This window comes from Nipponia nippon, unplaced genomic scaffold (assembly GCF_047370975.1).
Source record: "Nipponia nippon isolate SJK-2023a ecotype South Korea unplaced genomic scaffold, ASM4737097v1 scaffold_4, whole genome shotgun sequence".
In the NCBI taxonomy this organism is placed as follows: domain Eukaryota; kingdom Metazoa; phylum Chordata; class Aves; order Pelecaniformes; family Threskiornithidae; genus Nipponia; species Nipponia nippon.
In genome coordinates this window covers 112,989,650-113,012,973 of record NW_028262358.1, presented here as the reverse complement: position 1 = coordinate 113,012,973, position 23,324 = coordinate 112,989,650, and the positions used below count along the sequence as shown (strand labels likewise).

Here is a 23,324-nt window from a genome sequence, read left to right as displayed (position 1 = left end):
TCCTCCTGAAAAAAAAAGTATAAATTAGGCCATTTCAGTAATTTCAGCTCCTAAACAAAAGAAATACAAATTTTAAATAAGTATCAGTATACCTAAGGTTCTACACCCAAAGTGGCTTTCATTTTTAGGACTGAAAAAAAGCCATGCTAAGCAGTCACAATTTGACATCACGCACTGAAGTCTGGATACCCAATAGCTAATCTTGAAAGATATCACCACTTTGCACATGTAGCAAATTTATTCTAAATGTTACTCCTTAACAAAAGATCAATGCTGGTAAGATTTTGACTCTATGTACCTACCCCATTGCCCCTTGATTTAAAAATTATCTCCAATTTAAAATTAAATATATAAGCATACAAGCATTTCATCCCCACCTACCCAGTTCTAAGGTACAGAAAATGTATTAAAGGAAGGATTCCATGATTACCAGTTTAGGATCACATAACACCACATAGTCACAGTAAAATGAATACTGAAATTTGTTTAACTTAATGAGAAATCTATATATTTTATTACGATAGCTAGGACACCCAGTCTGCCCTCTCCAGGTAACCCTACACAAAAAAATTTGTTTCTTTGCTCAACATGAGTTTAATCTGGTTTTCACCATTTTCTGCAAATGGATTGAATGTTTTGTGACTAGAAGTCTTCACGAAGAGGGAAAAAGGCTACTTTCATTCTGGGTTGTCAGGCATTCGCAATGACCTTTGAAATTTTAGGTGACAATTTGCAGGCAAAGTCATTGAAATTTCTGAAGTATCGTTAGAGAAAAAAGGAAACTAAAAAAAATGCAAATCAGACTACAGTAACTTCATTTGAACCAATACAACCTGCCTGAAAGCAGCACAAGAGGCATTAAGTATTTCAACCTTATATTGCTGGATGAAAAAGATTTTCCCGAAGATTTATGAACTGCTGCAGTACTGGTGTGTTACTTTCCTATGAACTCGGAGTATTGTAGAATTCTTTGTACAAGATCAATTGTAGAAATTTAAGACACATTAACTTTGAAAAGTCTAGTATTACAGAATCAAAACACAGTTATCAGGCTAGATTTAGGGTTTTAGGATAACCAAGAGCTTCAAATACATACTTCAGGAAGTTTTTTTTTTTTCTTCAATATCTTCAATATAAACAGGTGTCGCAATATCAATGCATCTTTAAAAAGCACAGCATTAAAAATTACAGTACACAGCTAGTTAAATAAATTTTAATATATATTCTGCAAAGAAAAGAATTAAACACTCCTTCTTCCAGATTTGCTTAACTACACTTTATTTTCAATAAATCAAAAAGCTATGCAAAGAATGATTCTGCAAATTAATCCTCAAGGCAAAAGAGCAAAAGAATCCATTTCATCTTTGAAGTGTTTTATTTTATCAAGACAACAGCTAATACAGAGTGAACAATGCTGAGCACGATGCTCATCATGCAAAAAGTATACTTAATTTTAATCCATATATTTTATTTTAATCCTTTTCTAACTACTGCTACTCAGAGACAGCATGGGATTTCTGTATTTGCAAGGTAGAGCATTTATTAACTCAAGCCCTGTCTCAAGTGTGGCACAATCAGAATGTTCTGAACAGCTGGTTAGGAAGATAGCCAAGATGCAAGAAAGATGTCTGAGCCTCCTTTTCAAGGGCAGCCAACTCTTGTACTGTAGGTGCCAGAATATCCACGTGGCCTTTATACAGCCCACCTGCCAGAAGAGACCCAATCTAAATGATGTGTTCAAACCCATTTTTCAGCAGAACTAATAATGCTCAACCACAGTCATTTAGAAAGTTAAAGTAACTTTGTTAACTTGTTAAAAAAAGCACAAACAAACAAAACAAAATACAGGCATAGACACACTTTGGTCACTTGCAACCCACAGACTACACGTAACTAATCCAGAACACAGCAAAGAACTAGCAGCTTTTTTTTTTTTAATCTATCTATTCTGTAGTTACACAGCAGGTAACGAAGAAACTGAGCATTGCATAGCAAGGTAACTCAAGAGTAGTTCATTGCTTACCACCCAGAGCTCTTTTCTGCCCATATGTGACTTTCCCATCAAAATCATCCACTGGTACTTTTATGTCTGGTTCAACTTGGGCAATAGTGCAGTTTAAGTGTTCTTCAATCTCCCCCAGCAACTAAAGGGAAAAAAAAAAGAAAAGTCTTAGAGTACTCTTATGGTCCAAGTCTTCAGTGAGACTAGTGTTCTGAACAGACACATTCAAATAGTTTCAACAGGAACTGTACACAGAAAACAGTATGGTCTACGACACCAAAGACACACTTTTTTCTCAAACAACTATACAAGTTAATTTCAAATTTCAGTAAGTTTTTCTCTACCTAGAAATCTTTATTTTACATACCACTCTATGCGAGTGGGGATACTTTATAAGTATAAGATACTTAATAAGAGCTCACAGTCCAAGCTTATTTTACCACAGGCGATACATCATTCACCCTTCTTTAATGTAGAAAGAAGGGAAGCACTGTGAATTTAACAAGCATTCATAGTTAGTATACAAATCACAATGAAAATATACTTAAGTGACACACTATTTCCAGGTTAGAGGAACAACAGTTTTAAGTTATTTACAGTTTTGTAACAAACCATCTAAACAAAAATGTGTAACTAACAATCTGCAACTCTTAACAGCATTTGTTTAGGAAGACCATAGAGAAGCTGAAAATAAGACTCCAACAGAATTGGTGGGGAGTATTAAAATAAGCTTTTATAATTAAAGAAATAATATAGAAAGTATAGCTTTCAAAGTTTTCTAATTTCTTCTTCAAATGGAATCAAAGGTTATAAACACCCCAAAACTAGCTTTGTACTTCAACTACGTGGCTAAAACAAGAACTATATCCTACAGTCTTTTAGAGGAATTAGAACATTCTGGTTAAGTAAAACATTTACCTGCATCTCATTGTACCATATGGTACAACCTCCTTCTTCCTTCAGTCTAGTATTATAACACCCTTTTCCACGACTACTGCATACATGATACCAAACCTAGAAATAAAGCAAAACAACTTTTAAACTTTGTGAAATAGTTTAGTACATTCATTTTGCTTAATTACAGCATGTAAAAGAATTCAGATATCTATTTAAATTCCCTTTCAATTAAACAAGAATGAACAAGCAGTTTTCCAATACAGGATATTAAAGTCAGACATCAGCTGTGGATAGATCTTCAGTAAATAACATCTCTTCAATTTTGCTTTGGAGTACAATTACCTTTTCTTTTTCTTTTGCCACAAGGGAGATTGCCAGACCCATCCTGAAATATTAGGGGAGAAGATAGAGAGAAAAATGTATTTCAGTAACTATTGCCAACTTATGAAACAACAAAATACTCAAGAAAACATGGTGACTACTCTGAACATATACATACCTCTCAGCTCTGCCTACTCTCCCAATTCGATGAACATAGTTCTGTTTTTCATCAGGGAGTGTGACGTTGATAACTGTGTAAGGTACACACAATCCACAGAGAATACAAGTTTTTTTTTTAAATATATGAGCTAAAGTCACAGACCAGACACCTAAAATAAGTATCATTTTGATTGCTGCAGTCACTCTCCTCAGCCCATATACATTATGTCCTGTTACAGCAGTTACAGATGTCATTACCTGCACTACCTACACTTACAGCTTCTACTATAAAACTGCTTTCTCCATGATTACTTTTTGACAAGAGTGGAAAAACAAAGAAAGAATCCTCAACAATGCAGATCATCATTAGGTATTTGAGAAAGTATGGTGAACGATCAAATTACAAGTTGCCTAGTTCAAGCCTTTAACATCTAAAACTTTTTAAAATGATGCTGTAAGTCATATACCTGTTTTAACTAGTGGACAGGGCTGCAAATATATTGAAGCCGTATGCAATTCAACAGCTTAGTTTAAAAAGTTACGTCTTACCATATGGAACACCATGAATATCAATTCCTCTAGCAGCAACATCTGTGCAGATCAAGAAACGGACATCTCCTCTCTATGAAAACAGTAGTAAGAAGTGTTGTGCTAAATAAACCAAATAAAATCCTAGGCAATGAAACAGTAGTCCTTCCCATTTACTTCACCTTGAAGTGTCTCCGTACATTTAGGAACACTTCAAATAAAGCTCTTCCACAGTACAACAGTGCTTTTTGAACATGAATAGCTTGGTCAATTTACATCCTTATTTCTTTCCCCAACAGCATAAGGCAAGTATAAATCCATGAATGGCTTAATCAAAACCAAACTGTCTAATATTTAAATAACTTTTAATAGTCAAGAACCAAAGGCTTTAAAAAACAATGTAATCTGTTACAGAGCTTAAATTTAGATTTTATTTAAAATAAGCCCACCTATCCTCCCAACCAAAACTCAAAGGTCATATTGACTGACAGTAGAGATTTCCACCTACAGCAATTGTGCCTCACACAGTTTTAGGAAGTGGGTCATAGAGCATTTGAATGTAATTTAATTTAAATGGAGAACTAGCAACACATTGGATTTCAGATATCGGGAAGTGAGGGAAAAGCCTTCAAGAATCTGCTGCATTACCTTAAATCTTTCCAGGTTTTGCTTTCTTTCTTGAGGTTTTCTGTCACCATGCAGACAGACACATGAGAACTGATGTCCCTTCCTATCAGGGCCTGAAAGAGTTGCTATGCATTAATAACATCATATATAAAAGTTATGACACAACACCATACAGAACTGGGAAAAAAAGTACATTTTGTGGGCAAGTCTCAACTCAGGGAAATTTCACTTAATTTATTACCAATTAAAATAAACATCTAAGTACTGATACAGACATTGGGGAAAAACAAGACAAACAATTAAACAAACACCTTTCCTCCCCCCTCCCCAGAGGAGGTCTGTGCAGGCATGTCTCCTCACTCCTTCCTAGTCTAAACTTCCCTTGTTTCTCCAAACATGGGTCTTCGCCTTTCTCCTCACACATCCCCTTTCAGTGTCCCCTGGCGTTTTCTTCCACATTTCTCCTTCCATGCCTCCTTATGTGTGCACTTCTATACACACATTTCCTCCTGCATCTCTAGCCCCTAGCAACTATTGCTTTTTCTTATATACATTTCAGCAAAGGCATTATATGCTCTTCTCATTGTATCAAATTTTGGTGCATGATGGGTTGTTTCCAGCCATTTCAGAGCTGTCTGGAACAGGTACAGGGCAGTTCACTGCCTCCTCCCACAAAGGGCACCCCTGTAGCTCCCTGCTGCGAAACCCTGACTTTTATGCCCAATCAATGTGTCAAAAAACTTGAAGCACAATTTTATTTGTGTGGTGTCCGAACATTGGTGATCTCCGTCATATAATTTTGGCTTTGAAGTAAACAGGAAAGTGAGCAGAATAAGGTTTTGGTGAAAAATACTACCTCCGCCCTGTTGGATGAAGTACTGCTCCATATTATCACAGTCTATTTTAGTCCTACAGAAAATAATGGCTTGGTCCATCTTGTGTTCTTTGATTGCCCGAACGGTGTATTCTCCTTTTAGAATTTTAATAGCTTCAGACCACATTTCTAAGTAAAAGTAAAGAAGTTATTTCACTCAAATTGTTTAAAAATATGAAATCTTTCAACAGCATACATTTAAAGTTTTCTCTAGCCTTTCAGTAGACAGTTAAACATTTATTAGCAGAGCAGGTGAACTAGACCTTCAGTTTTTTCTTCTCTCCCCCATGCTCCCCTGCTGCAAGGTAAGAAAGAACAAAACTACTAAGGAGTTTCAAGTTACTTATACGCAGCAACCACTTCTTGTTTACACACATGCAAAAATCTACTCAGGTCTTTTTCTCTTCCCCCTAATTACAGAAACACATTTCTCTTCACAACTACAAAAATGTAGAAATAAAAATTTGGAAGAACATGACTTAAGGCTGCTATGCACTATAATTTAGCTTTACTTCATAATATTCACAAAGGATTATGTCACAAGCTAGTGTTGCCGATTACCTGGAGTGTTAGCACCAGGTCTTGTATTGTCTTTTGCATGTACTTCATCAGTCTAGGGGAAAAAAAAACCCAAACAAATAAAACCCCCAAGTCATTAGTCCATACTTCATAGAGGAAACTCCATTAACTTATAATTAGCAAAAAATTAGTTTAGAAGTAATCTTAGCATTCTGTTCTCCCACAAGACAAAAGTTAAGCTACCTTTAGCTCAAGAAAAATCTTGACTGTAAGCACACAAAACTTGTTCATAAAAAAAGGCAATAAAATTATTTATGTAGACATTGGATAGAAATCACCTTTGAAAAAAGTGCTGAATGAAAAAACCAGAACACCAAACCTGAAAACAATGTACTATAAACATGGCTAAATCATACATACACATTCCTTATCTTTTTCTCTATGCTAGGCTAAATCAGACATAAACCTAAAATCCAAGTGAAATAAATTCATGCTAAGATTTAATGAAAAGGCTGTAACAGACCTAACAAAAGGGATGTTCCAGAGATAACAAGGGGTTAAGAAAACCCATTGATTTTAACTGCGTAAGAGTTGCTGAGAATGAAATACAGTCCAAGGTTATTCAGAACTCAAAAACTAAAGACTTCAACAACAGCCACCACCACCACCACCTTCTCACATGACTGGTCTCAAATGTAGTCCGAGATGAAATCCATTGCTCTAAGGATTGCTTGTCTCACATAGGTTAGAGACAAAACTCGACAGAACGATCTATGTTGGAAGGTTTACTTCCTTCTGATGAATCAGGAAAGACAGGTACTAACTACAGTATTGGGGCCGGTTCTGTTTAATATCTTTATTGATGATCTGGATGAGGGGATCGAGTGCACCCTCAGTAAGTTTGCAGCTGACACCAAGTTGGGTAGAAGTGTTGATCTGCTGGAGGGTAGGAAGGCTCTACAGAGGGACCTGGACAGGCTGGATCATTGGGACAGGGCCAACTGTACGAGACTCAACAGGGCTAAGTGCCGAGTCCTGCACTTGGGTCACAACAACCCCATGCAACGCTACAGGCTGGAGGAGGAGTGGCTGGAGAGCTGCCTGCCTGAAAAGGACCTGGGGGTGTTGGTTGACAGCTGCCTGAACATGCATTAGCAGTATGCTCGGGTGGCCAAGAGGGCCAATGGCATCCTGGCCTGTATCAGGAATAGTGTGGCCAGCAGGACCAGGGAAGTGATAGTGACCCTGTACTCAGCACTGGTGAGGCCGCACCTCGAGTACTGTGTTCAATTTTGGGCCCCTCACTACAGGAAGGACATTGAGGTGCTGGAGCGTGTCCAGAGGAGGGTAACGAAGTTGGTGAAGGGTCTAGAGCACAAGTCTTATGAGGAGCAGCTGAGGGAGCTGGGATTGTTTAGCCTGGAGAAGAGGAGGCTGAGGGGAGACCTACAACTCCCTGAAAGGAGGTTGTAGTGAGGTGGGTGTCGGTCTCTTCTCCCTAGTAACGAGTGATAGGACAAGAGGAAAGGGCCTCAAGTTGCGCCAGGGGAGGTTTAGATTGGATATTAGGAAAAATTTCTTCATGGAGGGAGTGGTTAGACATTGGAACAGACTGCCCAGGGAAGTGGTACAATCACAGTCCCTGGAAATATTCAAAAAATGTGTGGATGTGGTGCTTCGGGACATGGTTTAGAGGCAGACCAAGCAGTTAGGTTAACAGGTTGGACTCTATGACCTCAGAGGTCCTTTCCAACCGATTCTGTGATTCTACAGTTAGGCCACAGACCATTAGCCGTGAAATGAGTGAAAAAGCAGTACCATTGTTCTCTAGTACAAATCAGAATGTTACTCTATCAAGATCTTCCTGAATTGTGTTTGTAAGACCGAGCTGTTCAGAAACAGTGTTATTACATTACCAATATCATGATGCTGACTACCATGGAACAAACTATTTCAGATACACTAAGCTGTTTCAATAGCTGACAAAGATCCTACAACATTAGGCCCCAATTCTGAAGGCTAAATAAGTAAACATGGGCAAATAATCTTAAATTTTCACTTATAGACCACTTACTCTGATATGATTCTTGCCAAGCCTTTCCCAGAGTTTGTCAGCTTTTGGATTTACAAGCACAACTACATGGTGTACAGTTTCAGGGACAGAATCTTCTCCTTTCAAATCAACCCAGGTGGGAAAATGCATGATCTTTTCAGATAGTTTTTTCACATCAAAAGAATGTAGTGTTGCAGAGCACACAATCACCTGAGAAGAAAAAAAACCATACAGATACCACTGAAGATCAGATTCTCCCAGCAAAAAAGGTCAAAGTAGAACTGGAAGAATGTTATGCAGCTGAATAGCATAATGTAGAACAACAGAGTTCCCGACTGGAACTACCCAGCTGACAAGAGTCAAGACACAAAATAAGTTACTTAACTATTCTCTTAAAAAAACCCAATCATTTAAGAGGAAGAAAGCAGAATTACTGAGAGCTGTTGAATCAAGTTGTTACAGCATTAGAAATCATAATGCATGTAGTCACTCATTTTTCAGATATTTTTATATCTAAATAACCCAAATACTGCTAAGCACTGGGCTTCAAGATCTAGAATCCTAAAAATACATATTCACAGGCAATTACTGAAATCAATGGACAAGTGTTATTTTGGACAAGAGATGTAAAAAACTCTACCTCAAATCAGCACCCTCCATGCCATGTAATAGTCAACAAGTGAAAGCAGTGCATACCACACAAAAAAAAACCCAAACCCCAACCAACACAAACCAAACCAAACCCCCCCCCCCAACACACACAAAAAAAAACCCAAGCCACAAAACCAAGAACACACTTTATACCTGAAGTCTCTTTCCATCTGAGGTTATCTGAGGAATTTGACTGTGGATCCTGTTTATGAAATCTGAATAACCTTGGAGGAGAAGGCCATCCTACGTTGGAATAAAATAAAAGAAAGCAAGCTGCAATTCTTATTTCTCAGTCTATACATTTGAGTTAAATAAGCAATACATTTGCAGTCTCAGAAGTTCTCTCTTAATTAGCTGGATAGGTCAATGTTTGGCTGGGATATTATTACTAAGGAGGGAAAAAAAAAAAAAGAAAAATTTGGAGTATTTACAAGTACAGCTGCTGTGCTTCACAAGAAATTGAATGTCTGTCTCAGCAGCTTCTCCTAGCTAGTACCCCAAGGCATTACATCTTTGTGAATATTCAGTTGTACTATACCAGATCAGAGAGAGAGAGGCATTCATTTCACAGCATATTGACTACAACATTCATTGGCTTCGAGACCTGCTGGGTTATCAAAAATGCTTCTCTCATCTTTGTCTTTTCGAGTTCCCTGTATAGTGACAGGGGCAGACTTCACTAATCTTGTGAATACAGCCTGAAATATATTTCTCTATCAGAAAAAATTCAAACAGCTTTACCAGAGAGGCTACAAGGGGAAAAATGTGTAGGTTACTATGGTTAGAAATAAGACGATTCATCTGAAAAGGCCTATAGGCAGCTACTTGTTCCACTGAAGTACCAAATGATATAGAATGATGATGTTTTACTGACTCTTTTAGGAAACGTAATATTGCATTTAAGAACAGAACTTAAGTATCACTTAGTTCTCTACTTACAGCTTCATCCAGAACCAGGAATCTAACTTGAGATAAATTAAGCTTTCCTGTTGAGACCAGGTCATCCAGTCTTCCAGGAGTTCCAACAACAATATCCACCTATGAAATACAGAAGAGTATGAATTGATCCCATAACTAACTAATGGCATTACCAGCTTTGTCTAAATTTAGGATTATGAGATGATTATCAGTATGATGCCCTATTTTCTACTAATTATAACTTCACAGAATCCTAGAGAAATTAGGGTTGGAGGGGTCTCTTGAGGTCATCTGGTCCCCACTCCCATCATCATATGCAAAGCAAGGACAATATCTAAGTTGCTTTAGAGTACTCAGGAAGTTGCCCAGTAAAATTTTCAGTATCTTGAAGGATAAAGATCCCACAGCCTCTCTGGGCAATCTTTATTTCAGTTCTATGGCCATTTCATTAGCAGAACCTGCTTTAGTCAGGAAGTCTTCCCTTATTTTGTGAAGTGTTGTGCCCCTGCTCCCTTCTCCCCATGCTTCCCCCCCCCCCCCCCAAAAAAAAAAAAAGGCTGTGCAACTTTGTTATCTGAAGCCAACAGATTTGTTTTTAAATGGGGATAAAATAAACTCAACTTTTCCTGCTGTGGAAATACACCTATCAAGTCTATCAACTATAGAAATAACTTAAGGTTTTGCCAGATGGAAGGCTTCACTGTCATGAATTTAGCATTCAGATGAAAGTCTAGCAATCTTCAGTTCAAGCCTGCTTAGGAGAAAATTTGTATTTTGGCAGCTAGAATCACTGAAAAAACTTACCTATAGTGATGTGGTCTCACTTCCAAAAGCAAGTCTTAAAAAAAAAAAAAAGACGACTATGCTATCCCTGCAGCATGACTGAATTGACTGTACACCCCATGCTGCTGAAGCTAGACCAGTTCCTTCTATGTAAGACTGGTTTGTGGTGTAGGCTGACCCTGACAATTGCAGACCAGTTTTATTCACACAAATGTGAAGCAGAAGTTAATAGGAAAACTGTCTCTGTCTTGTTAGTTAAGGACCAATGGCAAAAATTACACCTTTATTTTATAATTTCAGAAGTACTCAGGCTTCAACAGAATTTGACCAATTACTATAAGCATTTGTACTGACAATTGCTATGGAAGTAAAGCAACAGATGCTAGACCAGTGCAACATGAGCTTGCTATCGACTGCACAATTTCTTTTTAATCAGGTTTACAGGAGTTACAAGCAGCATCATTACTATTCTCTAGTTATTCAGAACCCAAACTATTAAATCATATGAACAAAAAAACAACTTACTCCTTGTTCCAGTACAGAGAGTTGGTCTCTTGCAGCAACCCCACCAATAATTAACAGCTCCCTAAAATTACATTAACATATTCTGACATTTGCTAATTTTTTATTATATTCATAAGATACATTAAACATTTGGCTGAAGATTGATTTTTGTTAGTAGCAAATGATTAACAGCTCTGAACAGTAATTTTAAGAACAAAAGAATAGGAAATAAAATTTTAAAATTCATCCCTTCATATGTAGTGTATTATATTTTAATTCAAGAAGTAAAAGTTTTGTTACGGAGCTGTATTTGAATTTGATTATTTTATCGCTGTTGTATTAAACACATGAACACCGTAACCAAATAAATCTTAAAAAAGAATCTGTTCCTTAAAAATCTCAAGCATAAGTTGGTTTAATAAGTTTCCTGTGTTCTTGAAAGCTAGAAATGCAAATAACAGTAAACTAAATGAATCTTACATCATAGCTTGCCTCGCCCCATTGCTATTCCCCTGCAATTCTAGTAAAAGCACTCTTGTGAATTGACTGTGGTTAAGAATATGGAGACACTTGTTTAAGTTTTATAAGCACAGTCAAAAGAGAAAGAACTTTAGACCAAAGCAGCTTGTAGAAGATTCATTTTTCAGAACTGCATCCCCATGCTAATCACTGCAACATTTGTCCTGTGAGCAAACTAATGTAAACAGAGCAGACCTGGTATATAACTATTTGTTGGAAATGAAAAACAAACAAAATGAGGGCAGGGGAAGGTGGGGGACACAGGAAAGTGCTCAGAAAAGAAGGGCAGTAAGCAGAAGATCAGCATTTCTTGATTAAAAACATTAAGTATCATACACCTTTGATAATCTGAAGAAAAAAAAACCAAACAGATTTGTCATACCAGAAGGAAGTACTCCATACATAAAACACATCAAAAACACCCCTAACTGGTCTGACTATAGCTGAAAAGTCAGCAGGTTGGCTGGTAGCAGATATTACTGACGCTACCATCAGCAGCACTGCAGCTTAAGGTCCACTTAGCTACAAAGCAGAACACTCCCCATCCCCCTGCAAAGTTACATCCATGGACAATACTATAAATACAATTATAAAAGATGCATTGTTACCTTAATTTGGGATTATCGACATATTTTTTGAACTGCTTCACATTGTTCAAAGTTTGCTCTGCAAGCTCTCTTGACGGTTCTACAATCAATGCTTTTGGAGCATTTGGAAGGTTCTGCGTTTGAACCACTTGTGCACTTCCTAAGTGAAAAAAATATGCCATTAAGACAAACTACGTTCCTATCCTGGAATTATTTACTGGAAGCAAACTTGGATTTTCTACTAATAATCTAAAATCTCATGATTCTAAATGCTCCATTAAAGGGTGATGTTATTGCTCACTCAATTATGAATAGCTTCAGATTCATATTCAGAGACTAGAACTGTATCTTGCCATTATAGTGGGTATACTGGCCATGCAGCATAATTAATTTTATTGCAGACCTTAAACACACACACACACGCACACTTATTTTCAAGATGACACTGTTCAGTCAGTGTTAACTGAACTTCTCTTTTTATCTGATGCATTTCTAAATTCAAAATATTAGACTATTTGTGGTTTAAAATGAAGAAAATTTGGAATACTTTAAAAAAGCACCAATATTGCTACCAGTAAGATCATTGTTAAGACCTTGAATACAGCAGTAATGAAGCAATTAAAGTGATCAAAAGATGCTCTGTAACATAATCTGAATATAGAACTGAGAGAAGTTTAAAAAATCTAACCTACCTGAGTGTTGTGATTTTACAACACTACCATCCGGAGCCTTGCAAAGACCAATATAGCCATCTTTTGGTGGAAACTTGAAGTCTTCTTCACCAAAATTGAATTTCAATTCAGCATTCTAGATTTCAACAAAGTTGTGTCATACAGACAGAATCAGGAGACCACATAAAATGAGAAACAATTCCGTAAATAATTTCTCCATGAGAAACCAGCTAGACAAGGAGGGGAAGGTGGTGTTGTCTCCCATCCTACACATTCCCCCTCCCCAAGTCATCTAAAGCCTGCCAGACATTTTGTGCGTGGTTCTAGTCCTTAAAACTCTCTTCTTCTACATCAAAATATTCCTGCGTTTACAGATTCATGGAAACCTTTTTTGAACTTTTATGTTCCGTTCATTTTCAGTGACAAGCCACAATTTAAAAAAAGAAAAAAACCAACACACTTTTTCGGACTTGTTACATTTCTCTCACCACCAAAACATCTTGCTAAAGCCTTTACTTGAGAGATATCCAAGAGAGATTAACTCCAGAAAGACATACTACGCTACTGTAATGTTAGAGTTGAGAATGAAGGAAACAGGAATTTTGGCACTTTCAAATTATTTGCTTATATTTGTTGAACCATAATATATCCAAGTTTAATACAGGCAAGATAGCACTAGTATTAGGAATTAGTTATCCATGCTATTCTACCCATATATTGCAGTTTAAGTATTTAAATTTAAGTTAAACATTCGATATTTTAACTTGAACAGTGCTCATCAAAGCTAACACACTGTGGCGACCACTCCAGTAGTGAAATACTAGTAGACCAAAGGAAAAGAGAGTGTACAAGCACAACTACAGTAATTGTAGGCGGCTATGCAAATTTTATACAGAAGTAGTTAGTTACTAAAACTAGAACAATTTTCACCATCTTGCATATCTGTGATATTCCTACGTTACCTTCAGTACACAAGCTGCAAAAAGTGCTTGGTTTCTTATGTGCGGTGGGATTTCAAACGCAAGGCCAAGGTCCTTCCCTGAAAGCAGGGTTTGTTCAGTCAGACTCTGCATGTGCATGCATTTCTTTCCCTGCCCCTCCCCCAATAAAAGCATCCCAATAAAATTCCAAAGAAAGTGAATAAAACTTACCATTTTTGGAAAATTTTATTTGTCCTTTATCTATGTCTAGATAACACCCAATTGTATCATGCATAGTGAATTCCTACAACAGTAAGAAGTTTGTGAAGTTAAGAGATTTTAGTGTTCAGTGTATTAAGAAAACTTAGTGCTTACATTCTGTCAACTATTACAGTTTTCCCTGTTCTCCCTACTAAATACTAATTTTTGAGAGAAGCAAGTTCAACTTTTATTCCAATAATACCGCTGTAAATAGCATGCCTATTTTTATTTGATTACAAATCTTCAGTAAACTGCCCAATTTATCTTAGATACTTAAACATTTATTGCTGCTTTAAATTTACTTTAGAACTGAACACTTTGACAATGATAAATTTAAGTAATTTACCTGGAAGTGCTCTGCATTATGGAAAAGTGCATTAATCATGTATTTATTAGCCCATGTAAATCTAAGTGTAGAGCACCAAACACGGTAACAGAAATCTGTATTTTGACTATATAAAAAGACTAACTCATGCAGGAGATGCTACATGCGTGTTATGTATACTTAAGTACTTCATTTAAATATCTTGACATCTGTTCATTGTAAAGGTATTCAATAAAATCTCTATATTATGAAGTGCTTCTAATTCAACAGCTCAGAAATCACTATTATAAAAAAAGCTACAACACAACAGTCAAAAAAGTTGCAAGTTTTATGGCATTGAGAGTTCACTAATACCACAAGAAGACTTAAGTTTCTGCTGTATTATTCATATTTATATAAATTACGCTTAAACATCTGCATTCTTGATTGGCACACTACACAAAACCCACTACAGATATTCCTGGTAGACATTGTCAGAAGTGTACATTAAGGTAACAGTTCTAATGGCAAACCCAACTCGATAGCCAGAAACAGAGCATGACTAACTACATCTTACTAGCATTTAAGTATGTGTTTTGACATATTAGGAGTTGTGTGATTACTTCCATTTTAACTACTAGTAAACAGGATACAAAGCCCTCACTTAGGTATTCACCAAGGTATACAGACAGGTTGGTGGTGTTCAAGCTAAGACTGAAACAAGTCAAGAAATAAATCCAAGAGATCAGTTAACCTCTAACCTGGAACACGCAGAAAAGGTTTATCCGTCTAGCCACAATCATAAGCCTCAAGCCGATAACCGCTTTTGTTAAATGCGTTAATATGCTTTTATCCAAAAAATGCTTCAATGTTTCATGGTACTTTTGCCCAGTGACCTTCCCTTAAAAAGTCAGCACTATTATGAAAGACAGTTCATCGTTACACAGAACCAACATGCAAAACTTTTAATAATGTTTCTACCAATAAGCAAGTCAAGCTTACCTCACCGTAGCTGTCAAATTGCTTGTTGTGAGATTTCTTACCAGTGCCACCAAAGCCAAAGCCAAATTTATCAGTGCCTGAAGACAAGATAAAGTATAGCTTTTTATCTTTGGTTGACAAGTTACATTTTTTCCTCTTTGTATTGGCAACTGAAATCTCTAACACTACCATGTAAAAAAATAATACACAGTGCTAATTAAAGAATTCTAGCTTTGATATATGCTAAACTAGTATTTTTGTACCAGTATGTTTATTGATTTTACTAGTCTCTAGTCATCTTGATTTAAAAATTGAAATAAAAGGGAAGAAGTCACAAGAGACAAGAAACATTTCCGCTATCTAAGTGGATTCCCTCTTACAGGAAGAACATCATCTCTACAAAAAGTTATAAATTCCACAATACTGCTATCCTTCCCAAGGAGCCCACTCTATGCAAGACTAGAACAGGACTCCCGCCATTCCATGTGAATATGAGAACTGTCTATGGGATTCTTCTTTTGAAGGAAACTCACCCAAATCTAGTGAAGCCTGCATAGTTGACCAACCAACTCTGCACAAGCCTTGGTCGTGACAGGAAACTTCATAGTAGTATTTCCCTTTAAAAAAAGAAAGAAAGGATCTAAAACAAAACCTAAATTTCAGCTTCATCAAGGTGGTTCAGTTTGGCTGCTTCCAAGACCATGCAAGTCTAACATTTCCACCCCTGCAGAAAGTATCACAAAATCCCCTATTGTGTTAGTGTGAAAAGGTTCTGTATGTACCTATGTATGCAATGAAGATAGATTATCAGAGAACAGCAGGAAAAATAGAGAAAACGTACATGCTGAGAGGTAGTGTGTGAAAGGCTCCAAAGGAATGATAAGCTAGAGAGGCCAGTGGTTCTACTGAATCCACAAGAACTGATAAACTCAGAACACCAGGGGTCTGCTGAAGCAGTACAAAAACGCCAGCATGCACTAGTATCAACAACTGGCTGTGTAACTTGAACCACATCCAACTGGTTGCTATGTACAGACAGACTACAGGGTTATCTGCACACCTGATGAAATTAGACTGTTTGAGGGTCTTTCTGAAGACACATCTAGAACAACTGGAGTATCAGTATGACTCTGCTTCTGAGTAAAGAGTTGGGGTTGGCCTCTCAACCATTGCTCCAACCATGTAACCATGAAATTTGTGTGTTCATCTATGTGAAGTGTGTGAGGAAACAACTGAAAGCACTGTGAGTAGCTATTTCCTATTAATAACACCTTAATAAAATGTGTTCTAATGAATATTAGTTAGGATTCTGTCTCCTCTGACTCAATCCCCTATCAGGGAAAAGGTAATTTACAACACAAGGAGAGCAAAACAGAGGTATTTGTCATTCCAAAGTCTTCAGCTAGCAGTAAATTGAGTAATGGCACATTTGCTCAGATGGATAATAACTTTTAAATGCAACCATCTACATTAACAATGGGTGACAAGCAGGCATTTCAGTTGAAGCTTCTAGAAGAGTCTCCAAAACACGATTTTATATCTACCTTTAGTCACGCCTCTAGTTGCTCTGCATCCATGCCATTCTTTTACCTCTCTGCTTTGACAACACAAACCATCTGATCCAATTGCTGAAAATTACAAGACAGTTTTAGTTAAAGAAATTGCCTAACTGCTTTTAAAATAAACTTTCATGCATACTTTCTTCTAGTTTATTTGTTTTTTCACCAAGTGAACATTAGGACTACTCACCAAAAGCTGATCCTCTATCATATGGGTTCATCTGCCATTTATTGAGCACTAGGTTTGAAAGACAGCAATAGAAAAAGCATTAAACCAACAAGGTAAGCCTGGAGAACTCAAATTAGAAGTTCATATTGGCTCTACAGTGTCTGGCTTAATTTTCTGGGGAGACAGCTGCGTTCCAATGCAATTTATACCACAAGGTCAACATGAAGGCCTACAACTTGAAGAAGCAGCACAGATGCATGATGCAAAGGTATTCTATGAAAGCTTAGATTATTCCATTAAGCAGAGCACAGATTAAGTTACTTAAAAATACAACTGCAAACAATGAAGGCCAGAATAAGCCAGAATTCCACATAATCACAACCACATTCACACAGAAAACATCCAAAACTACATTAAAAGCAATAAATTTGAAATTTATTTGCTATTTCTGTTCCAAGTTTACATTAAGGTATTTTTCAGGCTATCAGTTAAAATGCCATTACTACAGAGCCCATACATTGCACATATAACATAAGATTTCCAACTTAATTTTTCATAGGCCCAATAACATGTTGCAAAGTCTAGAGGTTCCACAATATAAGTTTTTTTTCCACAATATAATTTTTTTTATAAAACTAGATGACATTTCAACTAGGATTACTGAGTGTATTCACATTACCTTCTTTCAAGGAGTATTTTTATTTTTTTCATTTTTTTGACTGTACTGTCACCACTGTAGCAGTAGTTATCATGAAGCTGAAAGATGAGAACTTCTGTAACATCTTCAGGGTGTTGCCTGTACAGCTACTGTCACTTGCATAAGTCTCAGTCTACAAACACCACAAACTGGACATGGTTACTAGCTTTCAAGTTGCAAGCTTATTTAAATGGATTTGTAACAGACCCTCAAATACTGTGAGGATATTATCATGGTTACAGTCCATTCTGTATCAGTGGGTCCTGGCCCTGTGCATTTCCTGCTCAGTTCAATGTTTACTACTTCAAATCTGCAGCAACTCAAGATGCTGTTATTCAGCTTCCAAATCTAGCTAGGTGCCAAAAGGAATGCAACAGTTTTATTCAGCACAGCAGAACTGAAAGACACACTACAGTGATACCCCAGCCACAAAAAAAAGAAGTTTGAGCCTAGTAGCTTTCTGCTCAAGCTCACTTAAGAGGCCCATACCAACTGTGTGGTGTCACTGCTGCTGTCTCATCTATCCCTGAAACTGGAAGATTTTTAACTCCTTTTTTTAAGCTAGACAGTACTACCACTTCACATCTTGCAAGGCACTAAACTAGTATGGCTTTCAGAAGAACACTGAAGAGTGTGGTGTGGATCAGCCAGCCTTAAGCTGAAGACAATGAGAATTACTAAGACACCGCAGTCAAACTCACCCCAGTTGTTTCCATGACTCCACCAGTAAATTTATGTTCACCGTTTTATAGGATCTGGGGTGATGATATTCTATTTACATTATCTTAAATTAAGGGAAAAATACTTATCTAATGGCAAGTTAGGTTAATTTTACTTTGGGAGGTGATGGAATAGACATGAATTGACACTGTTCCAAACTTGAGGAGTGTGACATATAAGAACTTACCTGCCCCGCCAGTTTTAATAGTTGCTTTTCCTTTCTTGCCTTCCATCTGGTCCTTCAGTGTTTCATAAACAATTTGGATAACTGGAATACTAAAAGCCTAAAATGGAAAGTTATTTTCATGCCACAATTTATACAAATATTTCTAGATAGACAGTCAGCCTAGTTTTCAGGTGCAATACCCAGGGCCAGAAACACTTCAAAACACGCCTACATATATGTTTGCAAAGGCTATTAATAATACTGCTTAAATACATATACAAACATATACACATTGTGTCTGTATATACGCATACACACAAACACACGCACCACCTCTCACCACTTAAAAGACTTTTACTTTCTGCTAATTTAAATTTGATTACTTACACCAGTTTTTCCACTCCCTGTTTCAGCAGCCTAGAGGAAGAAAAATTTAAGAGTTTAACCAGAGTTGCAACTTACACTGTAAGGACTGTTCTACAGTTCTATTTTAATAAACTATAAACTAAGTTTACTTTTGCATAATACAGAAAAATCTTACAGAGTAATGCCGTTGCTTCACACAAATTAGATGCGAATACAAACATGGAAAACCTTTACAATGGACTTCAAAGAAATATAAAAAAACCTCTCAGAGTCCACCACAAAAACTATCTATGTATGTCTGATCTCTGGAGGCACTACAGAAGATTACAGGCAGCATTACTTTGGTTACGGAATCAAGAACACAGAGGTCCGCAAAAGACACGATGAACACGGCACACTAATCTGGTATCTTCAAGGTTATCGATACCGAAGCATTTTTAGGCAGTATCAGTCACGTTCCATGCAGATCTATGTCAGGTATTTATGACAAAAAGTAGAGTAGATGAAATCAGATAGCTTTCAGTTATGTGGCAGTGCCTGTCAAGTAGTCAAAAAATAAAGCCTAGAAAGAATGAATATCATCTGGAAGAACAGTTGGAAACACACCAGGAACTCAAAGAGCTGAAGAATATACCTTCTATTGAAGAAGGACAGGAGATCTAGTCTAACTATGGACACTTCTGGAAAGGAGGGAATTGACTGCACAAACAGCAATTAAAAGACATAGGCTTTCTAGGAACAGGGCTATCCTGCATACATACCATAAGTACATCACCACCTCCCAGGATGAGTGGGATGGATTCTGCTTGGATATCCGTAGGAAGACTACAGGAAAGAACACATTAAGACAAATCAATGTTATCAGCAGAAGAAAGGATTTTTGCTTACATAGGAACTCACAGAAACCACAGTCATCTGCACAATGGGAAATAGCAGGTAAATGCTATTCTTCCTGGCTTGGAGCTAAGGAAGTGGAAAGGATTCCATTTACAAGGAGAGCTTGGAACAGGAGATGTACCTTGACAGGAAGTGACTAGTGGATGCAGTTGATTCAGCTGCACCCTGACAAGAGGGCTACATCTCACATCACTATGCTAAACTATAAAAGAAACAGATTAATTATATATTCCCTGTTTTCCTTTCTTCAAGTGAGTTTCACTTTTAAAGCCACTTACACAGCCCTCATTTACAAGATTCCTATTCAAAATTGGAAAAGAAAGTTAACTAAATGTAACCAGCATTTTCAGACAATCACAGCCAATACCATGCATATGAGAAAAGAAGAACTACAAACACTAAGATTGTCCATACTGATAACATTCTGAATGACAACTCAACACAAGCTCTGAAGTAAAATATTTTAGTCAAACAAGTAACTAAAACCAGGAAGAATAACTTTTGTCGAAGACTGACGCACAAGCATCAACTCTGAAAAACACAAATTCAGACCACAGTCTGGAAAACATTTACTGAACTAGCATCAATTATGTGACAGTATTTCATCCAATAATCTCACAACACATAACAAACCAGAAGCACAGAAACAGAAGCACAGAGGCTTTTATCAAACAAATGACACTGAGGTATAAGCAGTCGTGCTTTGCTTGTCCAAGTTTAAATGTTACCACTGCAGTTACAATTTGTGTTCTTCAGTCATTCACACTAAAAGGAAGTGCACGAGATGCAGTGACAGTTAAAGGAAAACACATAGCTCCTTTGTTTTAATGTGACAGCAGAGGTATTTCTAGAAGCGCATCATATATCACTGAAAGGCAAATTAGATTCTGCCAGGCCCAAATGCATTCCTACTTACAGCCAGTCCATCTCCTCCACTGCTTGAGCTATCTCAGGCATAACACCCATTTCTGTAAGACAAGAAAAAAGGAACAAGCACTGTTACTTACTTCAACATAGCCCAAAAGATTTTTAAGTGTCAACACTTCCAAATACAGAAAAAATAAAAAAGCATTCTGTTTGGCAACAGCACATGCAGCCTTCTCTATAGAACTCAAGTGACAGATAAGAAATATTCTTCCTTCCCTGCATATAGTTTTGACACTTGTCCCCACTTATAGTGGAATAAGTCAGGCATATAGTAGGCATAGGGGCAGGCGCTGACATAGCAGCAAAGCAAACACACTGGGAACCGAGCACCATTTCAAGGGCAAGTTACTTATCTTTGCACGTTTAAGGAAACTGCCTATGCAAACAGGGAAGACTTTGTTAATCACAAATATCCTGACTCTCTCTACAGTTAAGATGCAAACAGTTTTTGAAAAAAGAAAAAAAAAATGTATCATATAAAGCCTCAAATTTGAGACGCTTTAGTTTCTTTTCACCAAATCTTGCCTTACACATTTACAGCATGTATATTAACTTGACAATGCTTTAATTTTCATACAGTTACTAATCACATCCAGCTTTGAAAGGTTTTTTCCTTAGATACCCCTTCTGGCAAACTCATAGCAAGGTCTGATAGTCGTACTTCAGACACAAATTAAATATGAAGCCACATAATAATGTTTGTGTGTTGATGAACAAATTCTATTTAAAAAAGAAAAAAAAAAGAAACCTACAGCTATTCAATAAGGGCAAGAGGAAAGCAGATCTTAACCAACCCAAATGATGGTATTATACCATCAAAATAACAATTTAGCTGCTGGTTATCTTTTCAGGTGTATAGGGTTACTCTAAATCAATTTCTTTAAGTATAAATATGCACCTTTCTAAAGGGAGCTTTTACATGCTAGCCTTTACACTGTCACACGCTGGGTTTCACATACACCACACACGTACACACATAAAGAGCTAGGCTGACATACATGGATGTATGCAGCCAAAAATTATTGTTCCATTCACTATAATACGAATGCTATAAGAAACATGTCTTATTTGTAATATGATTTCAGAAAGCTTTAATATTTTCAAGTGTTAGCCTGTACTCCTACAAAATTAGACAACCCACATAAGCAAAAAGCTTTTTCCATAGCAGTGAAAATAGCTATTGATTGTAAATTATACATAAATCCCTACATTATTTTTTCTATTTTTAATATACTTCCAGTTCACAGTTTAATTCAATATACAGAACAAGGGTTTAATCAAACAATATCACTATAACATTTTCCTCAACTACAACCACATTAATCCTGCTGTCTAGCATCTAAAATCATCTCTAGATCTATAGAAGTGTCAACATTTTCCCTCATGATTAGATACAAAGAATTCAGTTAAAAGGAACAAATTAAAAACCTCATATACATTAAAACTTTACAGTACCTTAATGTTGATTGGTTGCCTATGTATGCACATATGTACATGGGGGAAGGTCAAACAGTAATGTTTCCTCCTTCAACAGTAAGTCTTTCTATCAGAGTTTACACACATATTTCAAACCATATCACAGAACAGAGCTACTCCTATAAAAACAAGTTATTATCCATTGCAATACACAGAACAGTTATGACGAGCCTCCTGTTATAGAAACCAGTCAGCCTGAGGAACGAGTCTGACTCTGAAGCAGCTCCAGTTGCTGGATGCATGCGTACCACATATGCATCAAAATCAGCAAATCCATTTTGGTAACCACTTCTGAAAGCCTGCCAAAGCCCCAGGAGCCGGGAAGAGCACCTACATCCCCACAGGCCCCTCGACCTTAAGCCTGCTACGTGGTAAGTCACATACGACAGAGGGCCGGCACCGAGGGCAGGCCCGAGGAGCCGCCTACGGCGCTGACAGGGTCCGCCGGCCGCGGGGAGACCCCAAGGCGCCGGCAGGTCCAGAGGCGAGAGGCTCTCCCGGTGCTTTGCTGCCGGCGGCACCCCCCACCTGCTTCAGCACCACGTACCCGAAAACGCCGCCATCTTCGCGGCCCGAACACCGTCAACGGCCGCCGCGCACAAGGCGCATGCGCCCAGCCGGTCCGCGGCTTTATGGCGCCGGGTGGGAGGCACGAGGCGCCGCGGCCCGCGTTCCGGCCCGGCCCCGGCCCCAGCCCGTTTGTGCCCCTTTCCGCACAGGGGCGCGGATCAGACATGGCCCTACAGCTAATGCACCAGGGGCAAAACCCAAGGAGGAATTAGTTTTGTTCTGTTTACGGATTTTTAGGCTACACTTAGGTCTCCTGCTCACCATTTTACCACTTTCCTGGAAGCCCAGCGTGTTTTTTTCCCCTGCAAATCAAAGCTTGAGTCTGCCTTTGGTGCCAGGCCTCGTAGCTCCAGCTTCATACAGACAGTAAAGTCATGAGAACCAACAGTCTGCTTTACACCCGGGGTAACTTATGTTTTAAACACAAATTGTGTGTATACAATGAGCATCTGCTTTGTATTTGCATACAGCACTGTCATCTTTTCATTTTGTTGGTGTGATTCTCATTTGCATAATTGCCTACAATAAACATGCTTGGCAGAAAGTATTCAGGGGTTTATATGAACAAAAGTACCTTCACACATAGATAACACACCAATTTATTTTTTAGACATAAATTAATGGGGATACATTCTTCTCCAGTTACAGAAGTTTCTTCAAATTCTGCACAATTCTCTTCTAGGTTACCGTCTAGTGAA

The 23,324-nt window shown here is 37.6% G+C and overlaps 1 protein-coding gene across 5 annotated transcripts; it reads right to left on the bottom strand.

Moving 5' to 3' along the window:
• Positions 1-1,356: 1,356 nt before the first annotated feature.
• On the bottom strand, positions 1,357-22,679 carry DDX1 (DEAD-box helicase 1). Of its 5 annotated transcripts, none has more exons than XM_009466290.2 (26): positions 22,604-22,679; positions 20,570-20,621; positions 19,518-19,581; positions 18,778-18,807; positions 18,412-18,508; positions 16,829-16,876; positions 16,624-16,707; positions 15,613-15,696; positions 15,101-15,177; positions 13,765-13,837; positions 13,576-13,652; positions 12,635-12,749; positions 11,964-12,102; positions 10,858-10,918; positions 9,571-9,669; positions 8,785-8,874; positions 8,002-8,190; positions 5,970-6,021; positions 5,391-5,537; positions 4,556-4,647; positions 3,929-4,001; positions 3,399-3,471; positions 3,242-3,284; positions 2,921-3,016; positions 2,024-2,144; positions 1,357-1,705 (listed from the first exon to the last, which is right to left on the bottom strand). In XM_009466290.2, exons 1-26 carry the CDS (start codon positions 22,617-22,619, stop codon positions 1,575-1,577), a joined length of 2,223 nt encoding a protein of 740 aa, XP_009464565.2. In that variant the 5' UTR covers positions 22,620-22,679; the 3' UTR covers positions 1,357-1,574. The 5 variants fall into 5 exon arrangements, with proteins under 5 accessions (XP_009464565.2, XP_087631490.1, XP_087631491.1 ...); XM_087775364.1 differs by lacking the exon at positions 22,604-22,679 and adding an exon at positions 22,036-22,420; XM_087775367.1 differs by lacking the exons at positions 1,357-1,705; positions 3,399-3,471.
• Between the last annotated feature and the right edge of the window lie 645 nt (positions 22,680-23,324).

Coding starts and splice junctions, on each gene's coding strand:
- DDX1 (XM_009466290.2), bottom strand. Junction 5,538..5,969: donor ACCTGGTGCTAACACTCCAG/GTAATCGGCAAC, acceptor ACTTTTACTTAG/AAATGTGGTCTGAAGCTATT. Junction 2,145..2,920: donor TATGGTACAATGAGATGCAG/GTAAATGTTTTA, acceptor TTTTCCCTTTAG/TTGCTGGGGGAGATTGAAGA.